General features: G+C 40.2%; 1 protein-coding gene across 4 annotated transcripts in view; it reads left to right on the top strand.

The window, feature by feature from the left end:
* The window catches only part of ANKFY1 (ankyrin repeat and FYVE domain containing 1), an 82,780-nt gene that overhangs the window by 26,172 nt on the left and 38,016 nt on the right, over positions 1 to 18,592 (top strand). For all 4 annotated transcript variants that reach the window (XR_011995859.1, XR_011995858.1, XM_072729965.1 and 1 more), the window contains exon 4: positions 15,340 to 15,475. Coding sequence is in view for 2 of the 4 variants with exons in the window: in XM_072729965.1 (XP_072586066.1) it covers positions 15,340 to 15,475 (136 nt within the window). In the remaining 2 variants the exon portion in view is untranslated. The remainder of the gene's footprint in view (positions 1 to 15,339; positions 15,476 to 18,592) is intronic.

Genomic DNA, 18,592 nt, shown 5'->3' with positions numbered 1-18,592 from the left:
CTTTTGTTAAAACAGAATCCTGGAGTTTATAATATCTTTCTCCCAGCTTCATTCACTCAGCATACAAACTGAGATTTGTCTAAAATCTCTGTATGCTGTGGTTTCAGTTGTTCATTCCTTGTCACCCCTGAGTAGTATTCCATGTGTGCATGTACTGTGCTGTGTGTTCTTTTGGTGACCTGCTGGTGGATGTTTGGATGGTACAAATAAAATTTGTGTGCTCGATCGTGTCTGTGTTTCTCTTGGGTAAATACTTAGGGTGACTCAGTATACTGTTAGGGAACTACCACCCGTTTCTGAAATGGATGCAGCAGTCACACCCCATCCGCAGTGTGTGTCAGAGCCCCCTGGCTTCCAGATCCTTACTGACACCATGGGCAGGTTCACCATATGAAGGGATATGGAGTGCACGGTGGTTTCATTTCCCATTTCTCTGAGGACCAGTAATGTTGAGAGTACCTCATGTGTTACCATTTGTGTGTCTTTTTTGGGGAAGTGTTATTTATTTTTTAAAATTTTATTTATTTATTCAAGATAGACATAGAGAGAGATAGAGACAGGCAGAGGGAGAAGCAGGCTCCATGCAGGGAGCCGGACGCGGGACTCAATCCCGGGACTCCAGGATCACACCCCGGGACAAAGGCAGGCGCTAAACCGCTGAGCCACCCAGGGATCCCCTCTTTTGCCCTTTTAAAAATTGGGTTTCAAGTTTTGAATTGTAAGCATTCTGTATATAATCTGGATACAAGTTATTTGTCTGAAAGCGAGCATTCCTGCCTTGTTCCTGATCTCAGAGGGAAGGAGTGTGATCTTTAAACACTACATATAACTGTTGATTATAGGGTTTTTGTAGATGTGCCCTTTGTCAATTTGAGGATTCTTAGTGTTTGAGATATTTAGGACGTGGTTTTGAATTTTGTCAAACCCTTTATTTTTCTATCTACTTTCCCATTTATGCTGTTAATATAGAGGATTACACTACTGAAATGACTCTATAGTGTTTCCCATTTATGCTGTTAATATAGAGGATTACATTGATTTTTTTTTTTTCAGTGTTAAAACTAGCTTTGCATTCCTGGTCTAAATGCCATGTGGTCACTATGTGTTATCTAAGTTGTAGACTTTGCAGTTTTCTCTTACTATTCCCTAATGACTTTTTTCATTGCCAGTGTTGGTGTTTTATGTTCTCTCCCTTTTATAACTTGATCAACCTACTTAGAAGTTTGTTGATTTTATTGATCTTTTCAAAGAATCAACTTTTGCCTTTGTTTTCTCTATTGTCTAGTTCCTGTTTTAATAATTTCTGCCTTTTTCTTCCTTCTACATTCTCTGGATATACTTTACTCTTTTTTCCCCTAGTTTCTTAAAGTGGAACCTTAGGTTATTTATTTTTGATCTTCTGTTCTAATACAAGGATTTAAACTTCCCATTTCCTTCTAAGCACCACTCTAGCTGCATCTTGTAGATTCTGATATGTTGTCTTTGGGTTCAGGGTATGTTCTAATTTTCTTTGTCATTTCTTTAACCCATGAATTATTTGGAAGTATGTTGCTTAGTTTCCAGATACTTGGAGTTTTCCTAGATATTTTAGCATGACTAATTTCTTTCCTTCTTTCCTTTTTTTATTTTTGGAGGGAGAGTGCAGGCATGCACAGAATGGAGGGTGGGAGGGACAGAGGGAGAGAGGGAAGGAGAGAGAGCATCTAAAACAATATGGGCACTGAGGTGGACACTTGACAGGATGAGCACTGGGTGTTTTTCTGTATGTTGGTAAATTGAACACCAATAAAAATTAATTAAAAAAAAAATAAAACAATATCCGCCCAGCGCAGAGCCTGACACAGGTCTCCATCTCTCCGCCCTGAGATCATGACCTGAACCAAAACCCAGAGTTTAACACCTAACCAGCAGAGCCACCCAGGTGCCCAGGAGTAATTTCTAATTTTTTTTTTTAAGATTTTATTTATTTATTCATGAGAAACACAGAGAGAGAAGCAGAGACACAGGCAGAGGGAGAAGCAGGCTCCCTACGGGGAGCCCAATGTGGGACTCGATCCTGGGACCCTGGGATCATGCCCTGAGCCGAAGGCAGACGTTCAACCACTGAACCCCCCAGGTGTCCCTGATTTGTAATTTAATTCTGTTATTGTCAAGTAACATACTTTATATGGTTTTGATCCTTTTTAAATTTATTGAGGTTTGTTCTGTGGCTCAGCATATGGTCTATCTTGGCGAACATTAGTGCTCATGAGAAGAAAGTGTGTTCTACAGTTTTTGGAGATAGTCCTTTTTAGGTGTTTGATAATATTGTTCAGACTTTCTGTATAGTTTCTTTTTCTTTTCTGTCCAGTTCTGTTAGTGCCTTGAAGATGGGTGTGAATGTTGCCTCTGGTTTCAGGATTGTCAATATCTCCCTTCTTCTGTTCATGTTTGCTTCATATATTTTGGGCCTTGTCATTATGCACTTATATGTTTATTATGACTTCCTGATGAAGTGTGGCTTTTATCATTTTGAAATGGTAATATTTATTTCTGGTAATATTCTGTGTCTTGAAGTCTGTGTCTGACATGAGGTAGTTACTCTGGTCTCCTTAATATTTGCAGGGTATATATGTTTTTTGTATTTGTTTACATTTATCTTACCTGTATTTTTTTAAATGTGTCCCTTGTTGGCAGCACATAATGAGGTCCTGCAGTTTTATCTCTTCTTTTTAGGTGGAGTGCTTAGACCACCAGTATTTAATGTGATTATTTTTACGATGAAGCCTATCATCTTATTTGTTTGTCCCAGCTTTTTTCTGGAGTTCTCATTTTCTTGCCTTCTTTTGGATAATTTGGATATTTAGTATTCCATTTAGAATTTTTAAAAAGATTTATTTATTTTTAGGGGCACCTGGGTGGCTCAATTGGTTGAGCAAATGCCTTCAGTTCAGGTCATGATCTCAGGGTCCTGGAACTGAGCTCTGTGTCAGGCTCCCTGCTCGGTGAGGAGTCTGCTTCTCTCTCTCCCTCTGCCACTCCCCTTGCTTATGCTCTCTCTCCCTGTCAAATAAATAAAGTCTTTTTAAAAAAAGATTTATTTATTTTTAGAGTGAGAGATTGTGCACAGGGGAAAGGGGCAGAGGGAGAAGGAGAGGGAGTCTCTAGCAGACTCCATGCTGAACTCAGACTTCCACGTGGGGATTGATTTCTCTACACTGAGATCACAACCCGAGCCAAAATCAAGAATTAATGGCTTAACTGTGCCAATCAGGGGCCTCCCCACACATTTTTTTTTTTTTTTTTTAGAGATTTCATTTATTTATTCATGAGAGACACACATAAAGAGAGAGAGAGAAAGAGAGAGAGGGGAACAGACACAGGCAGAGGGAGAAGCAGACTCAGTGCAGGGATCCTGATGTGGGACTGGATCCGGGGTCTCCAGGATCACACCCTGGGCTGAAGGCGGTGCTAAACCACTGAGCCATCTGGGCTGCCCCCTTCCCCCCTTTTTAAGATTTATTTATTTTTAGAGAACATGAGAGAGCAAGTATTCCATTTAGATTTACTGACTTCTTGACTACTTCTGTTTATATTATTGCTTCGTGTTTGATTAATCTAGGGCAAAGTTTGTCCACTTCAGCATTGTTGATATTTTGGACTCTTTAATTCTTTGTTATGGGAGCTGTGCATTGCAGGGCGTTTACCCTTTAAATGCCAATAGCACTCCCCCAGTTTTGACAACCAGAAGTATTACTGGACATTGAGAGGTCCCTTGGGGGCAAAATTGGCCCTGGTTGAGAACTACTTTAGGGACTGCAATATATATATATATATGCCCCTCACTTTTGATAGAGTAGTTATAGTCTATTTGTAGTCTGTGGTCTATTTGTACTACATCATGTAAAATGTAAAAACCTTTGCAACCCATGTAGTGCTGTTCACACTTCTACCACAGACCTTTATGATATAGCTGTCACACATGTTCCAAGTACATACATTGAAAATCCCACTCTTCACAGTTGTACACACTTAAACTCAGCAGGATTAAGAAGTCATTTATATTTACTCAGATAATTCTTTTTCTTGGGTTGTCCCTTCATTTGTCAAGATCCATGTTTCCCTCTGGTATCATTTCTTTTAATCCTGAAGAACTTCCTTTCGTAGTTCTTACAAAGTCTGTTAGTGAGATTCTTTTCCCTCATCTGAGGGTGTCTTCATTTTTTCCTTGTGTCTAAGGATATTTTCCCTGGATATAGACACTGAGTTGACAGCTCCCCTTTCTAAAGGAACTTTAAAAATGTTGTTCCACTTTGTTCTGGCCTCTGTGGTTTCTGATGAGAAATCTGCAGTCATGGGAATCTTGCCTGTATGTAGTGGTCATTTTTCTCTAGTTGCTTTCAAGACTTTTATTTTTATTTAAAAATTTTTAATCATAGTAAAAGATACTTAAAATTTAAAATTTACCATCTTAAACATTTCTAAGTGTTTAGTAGTGTTAAGTATATTCACATTACTGTCAGCCTATCTCCAGAACTTTCTAATTTTGCAAAACTGAAACTCCATACCCATTAAATAACTCCACATTTCTCCCTGTGTCTAGTTCCTGACAACTACAATTTTACTTCCGGTTTCTATGAATTTGACAACTTTAATTACCTATTATAAGTGAAATCATACAGGATTTGCCTTTTTGTGTTTGGCTTATTTCACTTAACACAGCATCTTTAGGGTTCATTCGTGTTGTAACAAGTGTCAGAATGTCCTTCCTTTTTTTTTTTTTCCTTAAGGATTTGCTTATTAATTTGAGGATGGGGAGAGCTAGAGGGAGAGAAGGCATTTCTCAAGCAGACTGGGCCCTGTGCTCAGAGCCTGTGGGGCTTGATCCCAGAACCTGAGGTCATGACTGGAGTCAAAATCAAGAGTCAGATAGATGCTTAGCCAACTGTGCCACCCAGGTGCCCAGAATTTCCTTCCTTTTTAAGGCTGAGTAATATTCCACTGTTTGTATATACCACATCCTATTTGTCCATTCATCTACTGAGGGACACTTGGGTTGTTTCCGCCTCTTGGCTATTGTGAATAATGCTACTGTGAACATGAGTACATGTACATGTATTTCTTTAAGATCCTGCTTTCAGTTTTTTGGATACATACCCAGAAGTGGAATTGCTAGGTCATATAATAATTCCATTTTTAATTTTTTGAGGAACTCTCATACTGTTTTCCATAGGAACTATGTCATTTTACATTTCTACCAACAGTACACAGGGTTCCAGTTTCTTCACATCCTTACCAATATTTGCGATTTTCTATTTGTTTTGATAGAAAAACAAATTACATATATTGTATTTTTCATTCTATACTTCCATTTGTTCCTTTTCTGGTTTATATGCTGAAAATTTCTATCTTTTAAAAATTTTTAAAGATTTTATTTATTCATGAGAAACAGAGAGAGAGGGGGGGGGGGGGAAGCAGACTCCCTGGAGGGAACCCGATGTGGGACTTGATCCCAGGACCCCCAGATCACGACCTGAGCTGAGGCAGATGCTCAACCACACTGAGCCACCAGGTGTCCCTGTCTTTTAAATTTTAACTGTGTTTTCCCTTACTTTCTGGAGCATAGTTACACCAGATGCTTCCATGTCTTTGATAAATTCAATATGTGGGTCATCTTGGGGTTAGAATATGTTGTCTTGTGCCTTGAGAAATGGTCATATTTTCCTGATTTTTTTTTTTTTTTCCTATGTCAAATGATTTGGGATTGTATTCTGGATATTCTGATTGTGTTTTGTAGACTCTGGGTCCTATATCATCATCCTCTGGAAAACACTGGATCTAACTTTAGGTTCAGACTGAAGTTGATTCACCTTCTGTAGGTAGTGGTTCAAACATCACTTCAGTTCTTGAAGCTGGACTGGAGACTCTGCCATGCATGAGTAGCTCAGAGGTGAGCCTGAGGCCTGTGTGGTTCATACACAGAACGGACCCATTTTCCTGGTGTACCTGACTAGGAAGATGGAGTTTTTACTAGGAGGTTAGGCATCCGCATGGTCACCATACCAGTGTGAATCCCTGACTGGAGTCTGTCTTCAGGGTAAAGCTATAGGGAAACAAAAATGGGTATGGTTGCTTCCTCAAGTTTCCCTCCCCCTATAATTCAGCTACATTTGTGTACTTTTCAGAATCCTTAGGTAGTTGTTTTTGGTGCTCTGTCAAAAGTTTTTAGCTATAATCAGTTAAAATAGGATGGGTTGTTACCCTGCCATGATAGAAATACAATGTCTGTCCTTTTATTCCTTTATAAAGGAATAAATTTTATTCCTTTATAATTTCTTTAGGGATTATTTAGAAGTATGAGTTGGGGTTTATTTTTATCTCCAAGAAGTTAGGGTGCATCCTTAAAATGAATAAAGAGGATGCTTTTACTTTTTTTTTTAATAATAAATTTATTTTTTATTGGTGTTCAATTTGCCAACATACAGAATAACACCCAGTGCTCATCCTGTCAAGTGCCCCCCTCAGTGCCCGTCATCCTTTCACCCCTACCCCCCGCCCTCCTCCCCTTCCATCACCCCTAGTTCGTTTCCCAGAGTTAGGAGTCTTCAAGTTCTGTCTCCCTTTCTGATATTTCCCACACATTTCTTCTCCCTTCCCTTCTATTGCCTTTCACTATTATTTATATTCCCCAAATGAATGAGACCATATAATGTTGGTCCTTCTCCAATTGACTTATTTCACTCAGCATAGTACCCTCCAGGTCCATCCACGTCGAAGCAAATGGTGGGTATTTGTCGTTTCTAATGGCTGAGTAATATTCCATTGTATACATAGACCACATCTTCTTTATCCATTCATCTTTCTATGGACACCGAGGCTCCTTCCACAGTTTGGCTATTGTGGACATTGCTGCTATAAACATCAGGGTGCAGGTGTCCCGGCGTTTCATTGCATCTGAATATTTGGGGTAAATCCCCAGCAGTGCAATTGCTGGGTCGTAGCGCAGGTCTATTTTTAACTCTTTGAGGAACCTCCACACAGTTTTCCAGAGTGGCTGCACCATTTCACATTCCCACCAACAGTGTAAGAGGGTTCCCTTTTCTCCACATCCTCTCTAACATTTGTGGTTTCCTGCCTTGTTAATTTTCCCCATTCTCACTGGTGTGAGGTGGTATCTCCTTGTGGTTTTGATTTGTATTTCCCTGATGGCAAGTGATGCAGAGCATTTTCTCATGTGCATGTTGGCCATATCCATGTCTTCCTCTGTGAGATTTCTCTTCATGTCTTTTGCCCATTTCATGATTGGATTGTTTGTTTCTTTGGTGTTGAGTTTAATAAGTTCTTTATAGATCTTGGAAACTAGTCCTTTATCTGATACGTCATTTGCAAATATCTTCTCACATTCTGTAGGTTGTCTTTGAGTTTTGTTGACTGTTTCTTTTGCTGTGCAAAAGCTTCTTATCTTGATGAATTCCCAATAGTTCATTTTTGCTTTTGTTTCTTTTGCCTTCGTGGATGTATCTTGCAAGAAGTTACTGTGGCCAAGTTCAAAAAGGATGTTGTCTGTGTTCTCCTCTAGGATTTTGATGGAATCTTCTCTCACATTTATTTTCTTTTTAATTTTTTTATTAATTTATTTATGATAGTCACACAGAGAGAGAGAGAGAGAGAGAGAGAGAGGCAGAGACATAGGCAGAGGGAGAAGCAGGCTCCATGCACTGGGAGCCCGACGTGGGATTCGATCCCGGGTCTCCAGGATCGCGCCCTGGGCCAAAGGCAGGCGCCAAACCGCTGCGCCACCCAGGGATCCCTTCTCTCACATTTAGATCTTTCATCCATTTTGAGTTTATCGTTGTGTATGGTGCAAGAGAGTGGTCTAATTTCATTCTTCTGCATGTGGATGTCCAATTTTCCCAGCACCATTTATTGAAGAGACTGTCTTTCTTCCAGTGGATAGTCTTTCCTCCTTTATCAAATATTAGTTGACCATAAAGTTGAGGGTCCACTTCCGGATTCTCTATTCTGTTCCATTGATCTATGTGTCTGTTTTTGTGCCAGTACCACACTGTCTTGATGACCACAGCTTTTTGTAGTACAACCTGAAATCTGGCATTGTGAGGCCCTCAACTATGGTTTTCTTTTTTAAAATTTCCCTGGCTATTCGGGGTCTTTTCTGATTCCACACAAATCTTAAAATAATTTGTTCTAACTCTCTGAAGAAAGTCCATGGTATTTTGATAGGGATTGCATTAAACGTGTAAATTGCCCTGGGTAACACTGACATTTTCACAATATTAATTCTGCCAATCCATGAGCATGGAATATTTTTCCATCTCTTTGTGTCTTCCTCAATTTCTTTCAGAAGTGTTCTATAATTTTTAGGGTATAGATCCTTTACCTCTTTGGTTAGGTTTATTCCTAGGTAACTTATGCTTTTGGGTGCAGTTGTAAATGGGATTGACTCCTTAATTTCTCTGCTTTCAGTCTCACTGTTCATGTATAGAAATGCCACTGACTTCTGGGCATTGATTTTGTATCCTGCCACACTACCAAATTGCTGTATGAGTTCTAGCAATCTTGGGGTGGAGGCTTTTGGGTTTTCTACGTAGAGTATCATGTCATTGGTGAAGAGGGAGAGTTTGACTTCTTCTTTGCCAATTTGAATGCCTTTAATGTCTTTTTATTGTCTATTGCTGAGGCTAGGACTTCCAGTACTATGTTGAAGAGCTGTGGTGAGAGTGGACATCCCTGTCTTGTTCCTGATCTTAGGGGAAAGGCTCCCAGTGCTTCCCCATTGAGAATGATATTTGCTGTGGGCTTTTTGTAGATGGCTTTTAAGATGTCGAGGAATGTTCCCTCTATCCCTACACTCTGAAGAGTTTTGATCAGGAATGGATGCTGTATTTTGTCAAATGCTTTCTCTGCATCTAATGAGAGGATCATATGGTTCTTGGTTTTTCTCTTGCTGATATGATGAATCACATTGATTGTTTTATGGGTGTTGAACCAGCCTTGTGTCCCGGGGATAAATCCTACTTGGTCATGGTGAATATTTTCTTAATGTACTGTTGGATCCAATTGGCTAGTATCTTGTTGAGAATTTTTGCATCCATGTTCATCAGGGATATTGGTCTATAATTCTCCTTTTTGGTGGGGTCTTGTCTGGTTTTGGAATTAAGGTGATGGTGGCCTCATAGAATGAATTTGGAAGTACTCCATCTCTTTCTATCTTTCCAAACAGCTTTAGTAGAATAGGTATGGTTTCTTCTTTAAACGTTTGCTAGAATTCCCCAGGGAAGCCATCTGGCCCTGGACTTTTGTGTCTTGGGAGGTTTTTGATGACTGCTTCAATTTCCTCCCTGGTTAATGGCCTGTTCAGGTTTTCTATTTCTTCCTGATCCAGTTTTGGTAATTTGTGGCTTTCCAGAAATGCGTCCATTTCTTCTAGATTGCCTAATTTATTGGCGTATAGCTGTTCATAATACGTTTTTAAAATCGTTTGTATTTCCTTGATGTTGGTAGTGATCTCTCCTTTCTCATTCATGATTTTATGAATTTGAGTCTTCTCTGTCTTCTTTTTAATAAGGCTGGCTATTGGTTTATATGTCTTCTTAATTGTTTCAAGGAACCAACTCCTGGTTTTGTTGATCTGTTCCACAGTTCTTCTGGCCTCGATTTCGTTGAGTTCTGCTCGAATCTTTATTAACTCTCTTCTTCTGCTGGGTGTGTAGGATCTATTTGCTGTTTTTTCTCTAGCTCCTTTAGGTGTAAGGTCAGCTTTTGTATTTGAGGTCTTTCCAGTTTTTGGATGGATGCTTGTATTGCGATGTACTTCCCCCTCAGGACTGCTTTTGCTGTATGCTAAAGATTCTGAACGGTTCTATCTTCATTCTCATTAGTTTCCATGAAGCTTTTTAATTCTTCCTTAATTTCCTGGTTGACCCTTTCATCTTTTAGCTAGATGGTCCTTAACCTCCATGTGTTTGAAGTCCTTCCAAACTTCTTGTTGTGATTTAGTTCTAATTTCAAGGCATTATGGTCTGAGAATATGCAGGGGACGATCCCAGTCTTTTGGTATTGGTTAAGACCTGATTTGTGACCCAGTATGTGGTCTATTCTGGAGAAAGTTCCATGTGCACTGGAGAAGAATGTGTATTCCGTTGAGTTTGGATATAAAGTTCTGTAGATATCTGTGAAATCCATCTGGTCCAGTGTATCATTTAAAGCTCTCGTTTCTTTGGAGATGTTGTGTTTAGAAGACCTATCGAGTGTAGAAAGTGCTAGATTGAAGTCACCAAGTATAAGTGTATTATTATCTAAGTATGTCTTAAGTTTGGTTATTAATTGATTGATATATTTGTCAGTTCCCACATTCGGGGCATATATATTGAGGATTGTTAAGTCCTCTTTTTGGATATATCCTTTAAGTATGATATAGTGTCCCTCTTCATCTCTCACTACAGTCTTCGGGGTAAATTTTAGTTTATCTGATCTAAGGATGGCTACTCCTGCTTTCTTTTGAGGGCCATTTAAATGGTAAATGGTTCTCCAACCTTTTATTTTCAGGCTGTAGGTGTCCTTCTGTCTAAAATGAGTCTCTTGTAGACAGCAAATAGATGAGTCCTGCTTTTTTATCCAGTCTGACACCCTGCGCCTTTCGATGGGGTCATTAAGCCCGTTCACGTTCAAAGTTAGTATTGAAAGATATGAGTTTAGTGTCATCATGATATCTATTCAGTCCCTGTTTTTGTGGATTGTTCCATTGGACTTCTTCTTAAAGGGGAATTTTGAGAGTCCCCCTTAAAATTTCTTGCAGAGCTGGTTTGGAGGTCACATATTCTTTCAGTTCCTGCCTGTCTTGGAAGCTCTTTATCTCTCCTTCCATTCTGAATGAGAGCCTTGCTGGATAAAGTATTCTTGGTTGCATGTTTTTCTCATTTAGGACCCTGAATATATCCTGTCAGTCCTTTCTGGCCTGCCAGGTCTCTGTGGAGAGGTCTGCTGTTACCCTAATACTCCTCCCCATAAAAGTCAGGGATTTCTTGTCTCTTGCTGCTTTAAGGATCTTCTCTTTATCTTTGGAATTTGCAAGCTTAACTATTAAATTTCCAAGTGTTGAACGGTTTTTATTGATTTTAGGGGGGGATCTCTCTATTTCCTGGATCTGAATGCCTGTTTCCCTTCCCAGATTAGGAAACTTTTCAGCTATGATTTGTTCAAATACATATTCTGGCCCTCTGGCCCTTTCGGCACCCTCGGGAACCCCAATTAAACGTAGGTTTTTCTTCCTCAGGCTGTCGTTTATTTCCCTTAGTCTATCCTCATGGTCTTTTGATTGTTTGTCTCTTTTTCCTCAGTTTCCCTCTTTGCCATCAACTTGTCTTCTATGTCACTCACTCGTTCTTCCAGCTTGTTAACCATCGTCATTAGGACTTCTGGTTTGGATTGCATCTCATTCAATTGATTTTTAATTTCTGCCTGATTAGATCTAAATTCTGCAGTCATGAAGTCTCCTGAGTCCTTTATGCTTTTTTCTAGAGCCACCAGTAGCTTTATAATAGTGCTTCAGAATTGGATTTCTGACATTGAATTGCAATCCAAATTTTGTAACTCTGGGAGAGAGTACTGTTTCTGATTCTTTTGAGGTGAGGTTTTCCTTCTAGTCATTTTGCTCAGTGCAGAGTAGCCAAAAACAAGTTGTATTGGGAAGAGGAGAAAAAGAGAGGAGAGAAAGAAGGAAAGAAAAGAGAAAGAAAAGAAAAAAGAAAAAGGAAAAAAAAGAAAGAAAAGAGAAAAAGAAAGAAAGGAAAAAAAGGGGTGGGGTAAGGAAACAAATCAAAAAGCAAAAAAAAAAAAAAAAAAAAAAAACAAACCAAGAAAACAAAAAACACAGGGGAATATCCTCTGATTCTGTATACTGTAAGTCCCTTGACTTCCTCTGGAACTTTCCAGCGATGCTTGGTCAATAATTTGTTTTTCCCCTGCCCGTTTAGCTGGTCTTCTGGGGGAGGGGCTTGTTGTGCTAATTTTCAGGTGTTAGCACTTGGGGGAGCTGCTCTGCCCCCTGCCTGGTGTAGAGCTCAGTGAGTCATGTTCATCCTGTTTATGTGGTGAGGCCACCTTGAGGCTCAGTGGGGGTTGTTTACCCTGTGAGGCCCCAGGAGGAACAACCACAGTGGCGGTGGCCAGCTCTGGAGCCCTGGATTCAGCTCCCACAGTAACTATGGAGCTCTCAGTCTGCAGGGGCCTGGATGCTCCGGGGTTGGGGCCGCTGATCTGCTCAGCTTGGGGCAGGAGTGTCCTTGCTGTTCTGTGCCCTCCTGGACTCTGCCTGTCGGGGGGGCCTGCACTGTTGCATTCGTGCTCCAGGCCGCGCAGCCCCCTCTGCGTGGAGCCTCCGCCAGAGCCCCTCCCCCTCCGAGCTGCTCCTTGTTCCAGGGTCCAGCCATGGGCACGCTCCAGCCCTTTAGGGAGCTTGGCGCACTCTCCCCGGGGCGCAGGTGTCTGTTAGTGTCCCAGGGAGCCTGAGGGCATCCCTGCTCTCCTGGTGTCCTGCTCTAACTCCCTGGGAGCGCCTTTCTGCCAGGGAAGATTGGTGAAGCTCCTGCTTCTCTGGGATGGTGCTTTCCTGTCCTGGGGGCACTCGCCTGGGCCTTAGCCTGGCTCCTCGTGGGCCCCTCCCCCTTGGATGCCTTTTGTTTCTTTATCCCCCCCCCCCCCCCCCCCCCGTCTTCCTACCTTGATAGAAGTGTCTTCCTACCTTGATAGAAGCGTGAACTCTTCTCACTGTAGCCTTTCAGCTGTTCTCTTTTTAAATCTCAGGCCGAATTAGTAGATTTTCAGGATGATTTGAGGGTTATCTAGGTAATTTGGTGGGGACAGGTGACTTGGGGACCCTACTCTTCTGCCATCTTCTGGCCCAAGTACTCTGCTTTTACTTTTGAAAGATGCTATTTATCACAGTTTTTTAATTTTATGAATCAAAAACTAAAATAAATGAAGAAAAAATTGTTGGAAACTTGCAGACAATTCAGTTAAACCAGAGTCATAGTAAGATATTCAGAACACTTTTCTCAGTGTTTTACTGATTAAGTACAGGATTTAGGTAAGGAAATTAATTTCCTCAGTATGCTTCATTTAATGGCTAATTGCCTACTAAATTTATTCTCATTCTTTCCAAATGGCTTATAAAACGTTTATTTAAAATCAAAACAACAACAAAACTGGCTACATAAAAGATCTCAAGTTCTCTACCAAGTGTGGCTGTGGGCACCTAGACTGTGGTGACATCAGAAGTTGGGGTGTTCTTTCTCTTGTGGTCCCTACAGTCACAGACTTTGATCAGCTTGTGTGCCGGCCCTAGTGAAGGGTGACTGCCTCTAGAAGCAGGTATGCCGTACAGGTCGTGGAGGCCACTGCTTTCACTTCTCAGAGTCTGCTCCTCTGCGTCTCCTCCTGCTTTTACAGGCTCCTTTGACTTGAATAGCCACTTGTGTAAGTAGATGGGATGCAATAGAGACTGCCTGATTCATTTAAAAGTGTGCGGTTGGAATCACACCCCCTTCTGCTGGCTTAGTGCTCTGCCTACCTTGTACCATGGCTGCTTGGTCGGACTCTCAAAATGAATTTATTTTCAGTGTATTTTGTAGACTAAGGGAAGAGTCAAGGCATGAGTGGAATGCTTGGAGATCACTTGAACTTCATTTGAAAGTTTGAGGGCTCCCAGAAAATCCCTGCTAATTATGGTTAAGAAAATTATTTAGGTTTTAGTTTATCAGTTGTCAGGTTTATTGATTTGGACAATTGAGGGAGGGTTTTTAAAGGAAAGCAGCCAAATTTTAAAACATAATCAGGGGCGCCTGGGTGGCTCAATCAGTCAGGCATCCCACTCTTAGTTTCAACTCATGTCATGATCCCGGGGTCCTGAGATTCAGCCCCATATCAGGCTCCACACTGGATGTGGAGCCTGCTTAAGATTCACTCTCTCCTTCAGCGTCTGCCCTCCTCCTTTCAAAAAAAAAAAAAAAAAAAGAAAAGCAAGCAAAATCAGGGAAATAAAAAATTAGCCCAAAGAAAAGTTAGTTATAGATCCTACTAGGGTTAATTTTAGGGTTTATTCTTCCAGTGTCTCAGTAGATAGGTGCACCTGGTTGGCTTATTCCATGGAGCATGTGACTCTTGACTCTTGACTTTGTTTGGGGCTCAAACTCATGACTGGGTGTAGAGTGTAGAGATTACTTAAAAAAAAAAAAAGACTGATAATCTTACGGCCATAGCACCCTGAATGTCTTCAGTCTTATCTGATAGGACAGATCAGAAACTTAGCTAAGCAGGGTTGGGCTAAGCAGGGTTGGGCCTCGTTAGTACTTGGACAAGAGACAGACACAACGGTGTGCGTGTGTGTGTATACATACTGATACACATGTGTATACACACATATACATCTCCAAAAAATGAGATCATTTAATACATGTATTTTTAGCCTTTTTAAGAACCTGATATGTAGTACATATCTTTTTAGGTTGATTATTGAGATCTAAATAACTTTAATTGATACAAAACTTTCCAGTGTGAGTATATACTATAATTATTAGCTTACCAGTATTGTACTCTCAAGATTTTTGTTCCAGTTTTTATTTTTAAAAATAATACTGTGTTGACTGTCTTAATATATATGTTTCTCTGTATTTGCTCAGTTATTAGACTAATATTCTGCACATATAATTGGTGTACTTTTTAGGAATCTTTCAGACAAAAAATGTATTCTAGTTTAAATTTGTGTTTGTAGTTACTGGTAAGGTTTACTGAACCTTTTTATTTATCCTTGGGAATTACCATTTATATCTGTTGCCCATTGGTTATCCATGTTTTCATGTGTGTTTGTAAGATCTTTTTATTGGAATATAAACTCTGTCATATATTTAGAATGTTTCCCCCCAATTTATTTGATTTACATCTTTTTTCTTTTAAAGAGAGAAAGGTAAGGAGGGAAGGGGATGGGGAGAGGGAGAGCGAGAATCTTAAGCAGGCTCCATGCTGATGTGGGGTTTAATCTCATGACTCTGAGATTATGACTTGAGCTGAAATAAAAAGTCAGACACTCGACCTACTGAGCACCCAGGTGCTCCTTGACTTACGTCTTGAGTAGTTTGCTTCTCTTACTTACCACCCTTTGCAAAACTTTAACATTTTTCTGAAGTCAGATGCTGCCCAGAAAAGCATTAATTGCCATTTTTAATGGCTGCATGATATTTGAGTTGCGGGTACCAGAATTTATTAGTCTGAAGTTTTAGGAATCCTCAAACAGGCGTAAGTGTATTATTGGTGCTTTGTTTTCAGTGTCTCTCTTTTCATAAGCAGATGCTAACCCTGAGGTGACCAGGACGATGCTCCGCTGGATCTACACAGATGAGCTGGAGTTCAGAGAAGATGACGTATTCCTGACTGAGCTGATGAAGCTGGCTAATCGGTTTCAGCTCCAGCTCCTCAGGGAGAGGCAAGTCACAGCACATCTATTCAAGCACCTCACATGGTGGTGGCTGAGCTTTAATTATGCCAAGCTCTGGGAAAACAGCTGCTTCTGCTAATGTAAATAACTTTTGCAAGGTGTTCTTTTAAAGGCAGTGTGGAGATCATTTTATCTCCCATGCTTTGTTATTTTGTAAGCTAAATTTTGCCACAGTTTTTAGTTATTCTCTTTTCTTTCACTGATTTTTTTTCTAACCTGAGATTACATAATAGTGTGAGCTGATAACTGAATATGAGCTAATACAGCAGATTATAGTGTCCAAACTCTCAGCTTTCCCTCCAATACCACTTCCTGTGACATTTATTCTACTTATGTGATATATGTACTTGGGTGAAGTCCTTGGTCATATTGTTTTTGCTAGAAACTCAATAATGCTTGAATTAATACACAAGAGTATGGCTCAGTAGGTTTCATAGACAGTGTTTCTGAGCTTTTGCTTCATTTGTTACTGCTTTTTAGGTTCTGAAGGAGATAGTCTGCTCTGTTTTTTTTATATTGCATTTTCTCTTTTGCTTTTCCAAGTTGGCCTTCCAGAGCAACAGAGAACAAAATGTCATCGAGATGATGTCATGCCCTTGATTTATGTTTGGCTTGTGGCCTTTGGTAGTCAGATTGGTTGGTGGGACGTACATCATTTAGTTATCTTTCGTATCACCTTGGGTGCTACAGGAATGGCCTTCAGGCAGTGCTCCACCTGCTGTTGTGTTGCCCTTAGAGCCCAGAGCTGCTTGCTGCCACCACTTTGGGGCTGCTGTTCACGGAGCCTGCCATGCACCACATGAATGAGCACACAGGTTCCTCTTAATGCTCTAGGGTTAACATCAGCTTGAATGTATTTTTAATATCTAAAACCAAAAACGCAAAAAACCCCAACAGGTCTGAGGTATGTAGGCATATCTAGTACTTGGTTAGCAAAGCTGACTTGACTATGGAGGCCTTGAAGTGAACTCTGGTTTGTTTGGGTGAGTATTTGAGCCATCTGAGAGTGAATTGAGAATGATTTTAATTAGATTGAATATGATTTGTATCTTTTTTCCCCAGATTTCCTGAGCTTTTTTCCATTGGCCTTGACAGACTTGCTTGTAAATTAAATTGCTTTGATAAAAATGCCCTGGGTTAAGAGTAGTATAGGTAATTGTAATCTGTGTAATGGATTCTTTAATTAAAATGTTTGCTTATTGACTGGGTAGGCCCTTAACCATCAGCATTACCAGGTGCTCAATTTTGTATTGTTGGATGTCAACATTAAGTTGTTATCTGTCTCTTTTGTGGCTTTGGTGAGAGCAGGGCTGGGAGATACCCAGGAGTCCGGGTGGGGGTGGGGTCAAATGTCAACTTTTTATGTGTTTATTATTTATTTATTTATTTATTTATTTATTTATTTATTTATTTATTTATTCATTCATTCATTCATTCATTCATTCATGCATTCATTCATTTAGATTTTATTTATTTATTCATGAGAGACACAGAGAAAGAGAGGCAGAGACACAGGCAGTGGGAGAAGCAGGCTCCCTGCAGGGAGCTCAATGTGGGACTCGATCCCGGGACTCCAGGATCACACCCTGGGCCAAAGGCAGGCACTAAACTGTTGAGCCACCCAGGGATCCCCCAAATGTCAACTTTTAAAGGGTCACAGAGTACAGAGTGCCCACTGCTGTGTGCAGGAAGAATCACATGTCTGAGGTAGTAAGCTGTCATAAATGTGTGCAGGTCAGTATGAAGCAGGTATTGCTTATGTTTGTAATGTCGGGATCTCGGAGGTTTGGGAATGCTATCACCACTTTGATGAAAAGGAAGGTTTTTTTGGTAAGTATTATCAGAAAGATGATTTAAAAAAATTATTTATTTATTTGGCACAGAGAGAGAGAACACAAGCCGGGGTGCAGAGGCAGACTCCCTGCCGAGCTGGGAGTCTGAGGTTGGGGCTCCAGCCCAGGAAGCTGAGATCATGACCTGAGCCAAAGGCAGAAAGAAGCTTCACCAACTGATCCACCCAGGAGCCTTGATTTTTTTTTTTTTTAAAGAGAATTAATAGTATATGCTAAAAATTGACAATTAACTAGATTGTAATTAATTGTAGAAATACAAGCTCAGCGTATAGCATTTAGAAAATATAGAATAATACAAAGAAAAGTCCCTGGGTCATTTGTAATTCAGCCACTGCTAATGTTTTATTGTTTCTCCTGTCAAGTATCTTTTCCACACCTCCTATTCATGCACATCAGAGTAATACTGAAACTAGACAGAAATTTGTGAGATGCTTAATATATTCTGGATTTTATACTTTGAAAATTGTTTTGTCCATTTATATCCTTTTAGTGCTCTAAAATTAAAACATGTATTAACAAAATTCCTAGGATACCTGGGTGTCTCAGTGGTTGGGCATCTGCCTTCAGCTCAGGGCGTGATTCCTGGGTCCTAGGATCGAGTCCAACATCAGGCTCCCTGCATGGAGCCTGCTTCTCCCTCTGCCTATGTCTGTGCCTCTCTCTGTATCTCTCATGAATGAATGAATGAATGAATGAATGAATAAATAAATAAATAAATAAAATTTTTCAAAGAAACAAAACCAAAATTCCTCCAAAAGAAAGTTAGTCTGTCCTGCTACTTTTGAAAGAGAAGAACTGAGAATCTGAATTTTTAAATGAGATGACATGGTCTTTTATGTAAAGGTAAGTTTGATTTTATGTTATGCAAACCATTTTGAAATCATAAATGGCATTCTGGGAACCCCAGAGGTAGGTGAAAATGAAGTGTCTGCCAGTTGTAACAAAACATCTGTCTTCATGAAACACATTTGAGTATCTTTGTACAGATGTCATTTGGTAGTAGAAAGAAGGGGATTTGTCTGTAAGAGTGCTTAGCAAAGCTTCTCCGCAGATATGAATCAGTAGTCCCTTAGGTAGGACGTTAGGACAGCTGTTCATGGGTATCTGTCATTGTAAAATTGAGAATTTCCACGCATTTAAGCAGAAGACTCTTCTCCCAAACGCTCTGATTTCATAGCAGGTCACAATCACTTGGGGGAAGGTTGCTCAGATGGTGTTGCTCAGTACAGTAACTCACTGTGATACTGTAACA

Source organism: Vulpes vulpes, chromosome 12, assembly GCF_048418805.1.
Source record: "Vulpes vulpes isolate BD-2025 chromosome 12, VulVul3, whole genome shotgun sequence".
Classification (NCBI taxonomy): domain Eukaryota; kingdom Metazoa; phylum Chordata; class Mammalia; order Carnivora; family Canidae; genus Vulpes; species Vulpes vulpes.
This window is presented reverse-complemented; position numbering and strand designations above follow the sequence as displayed.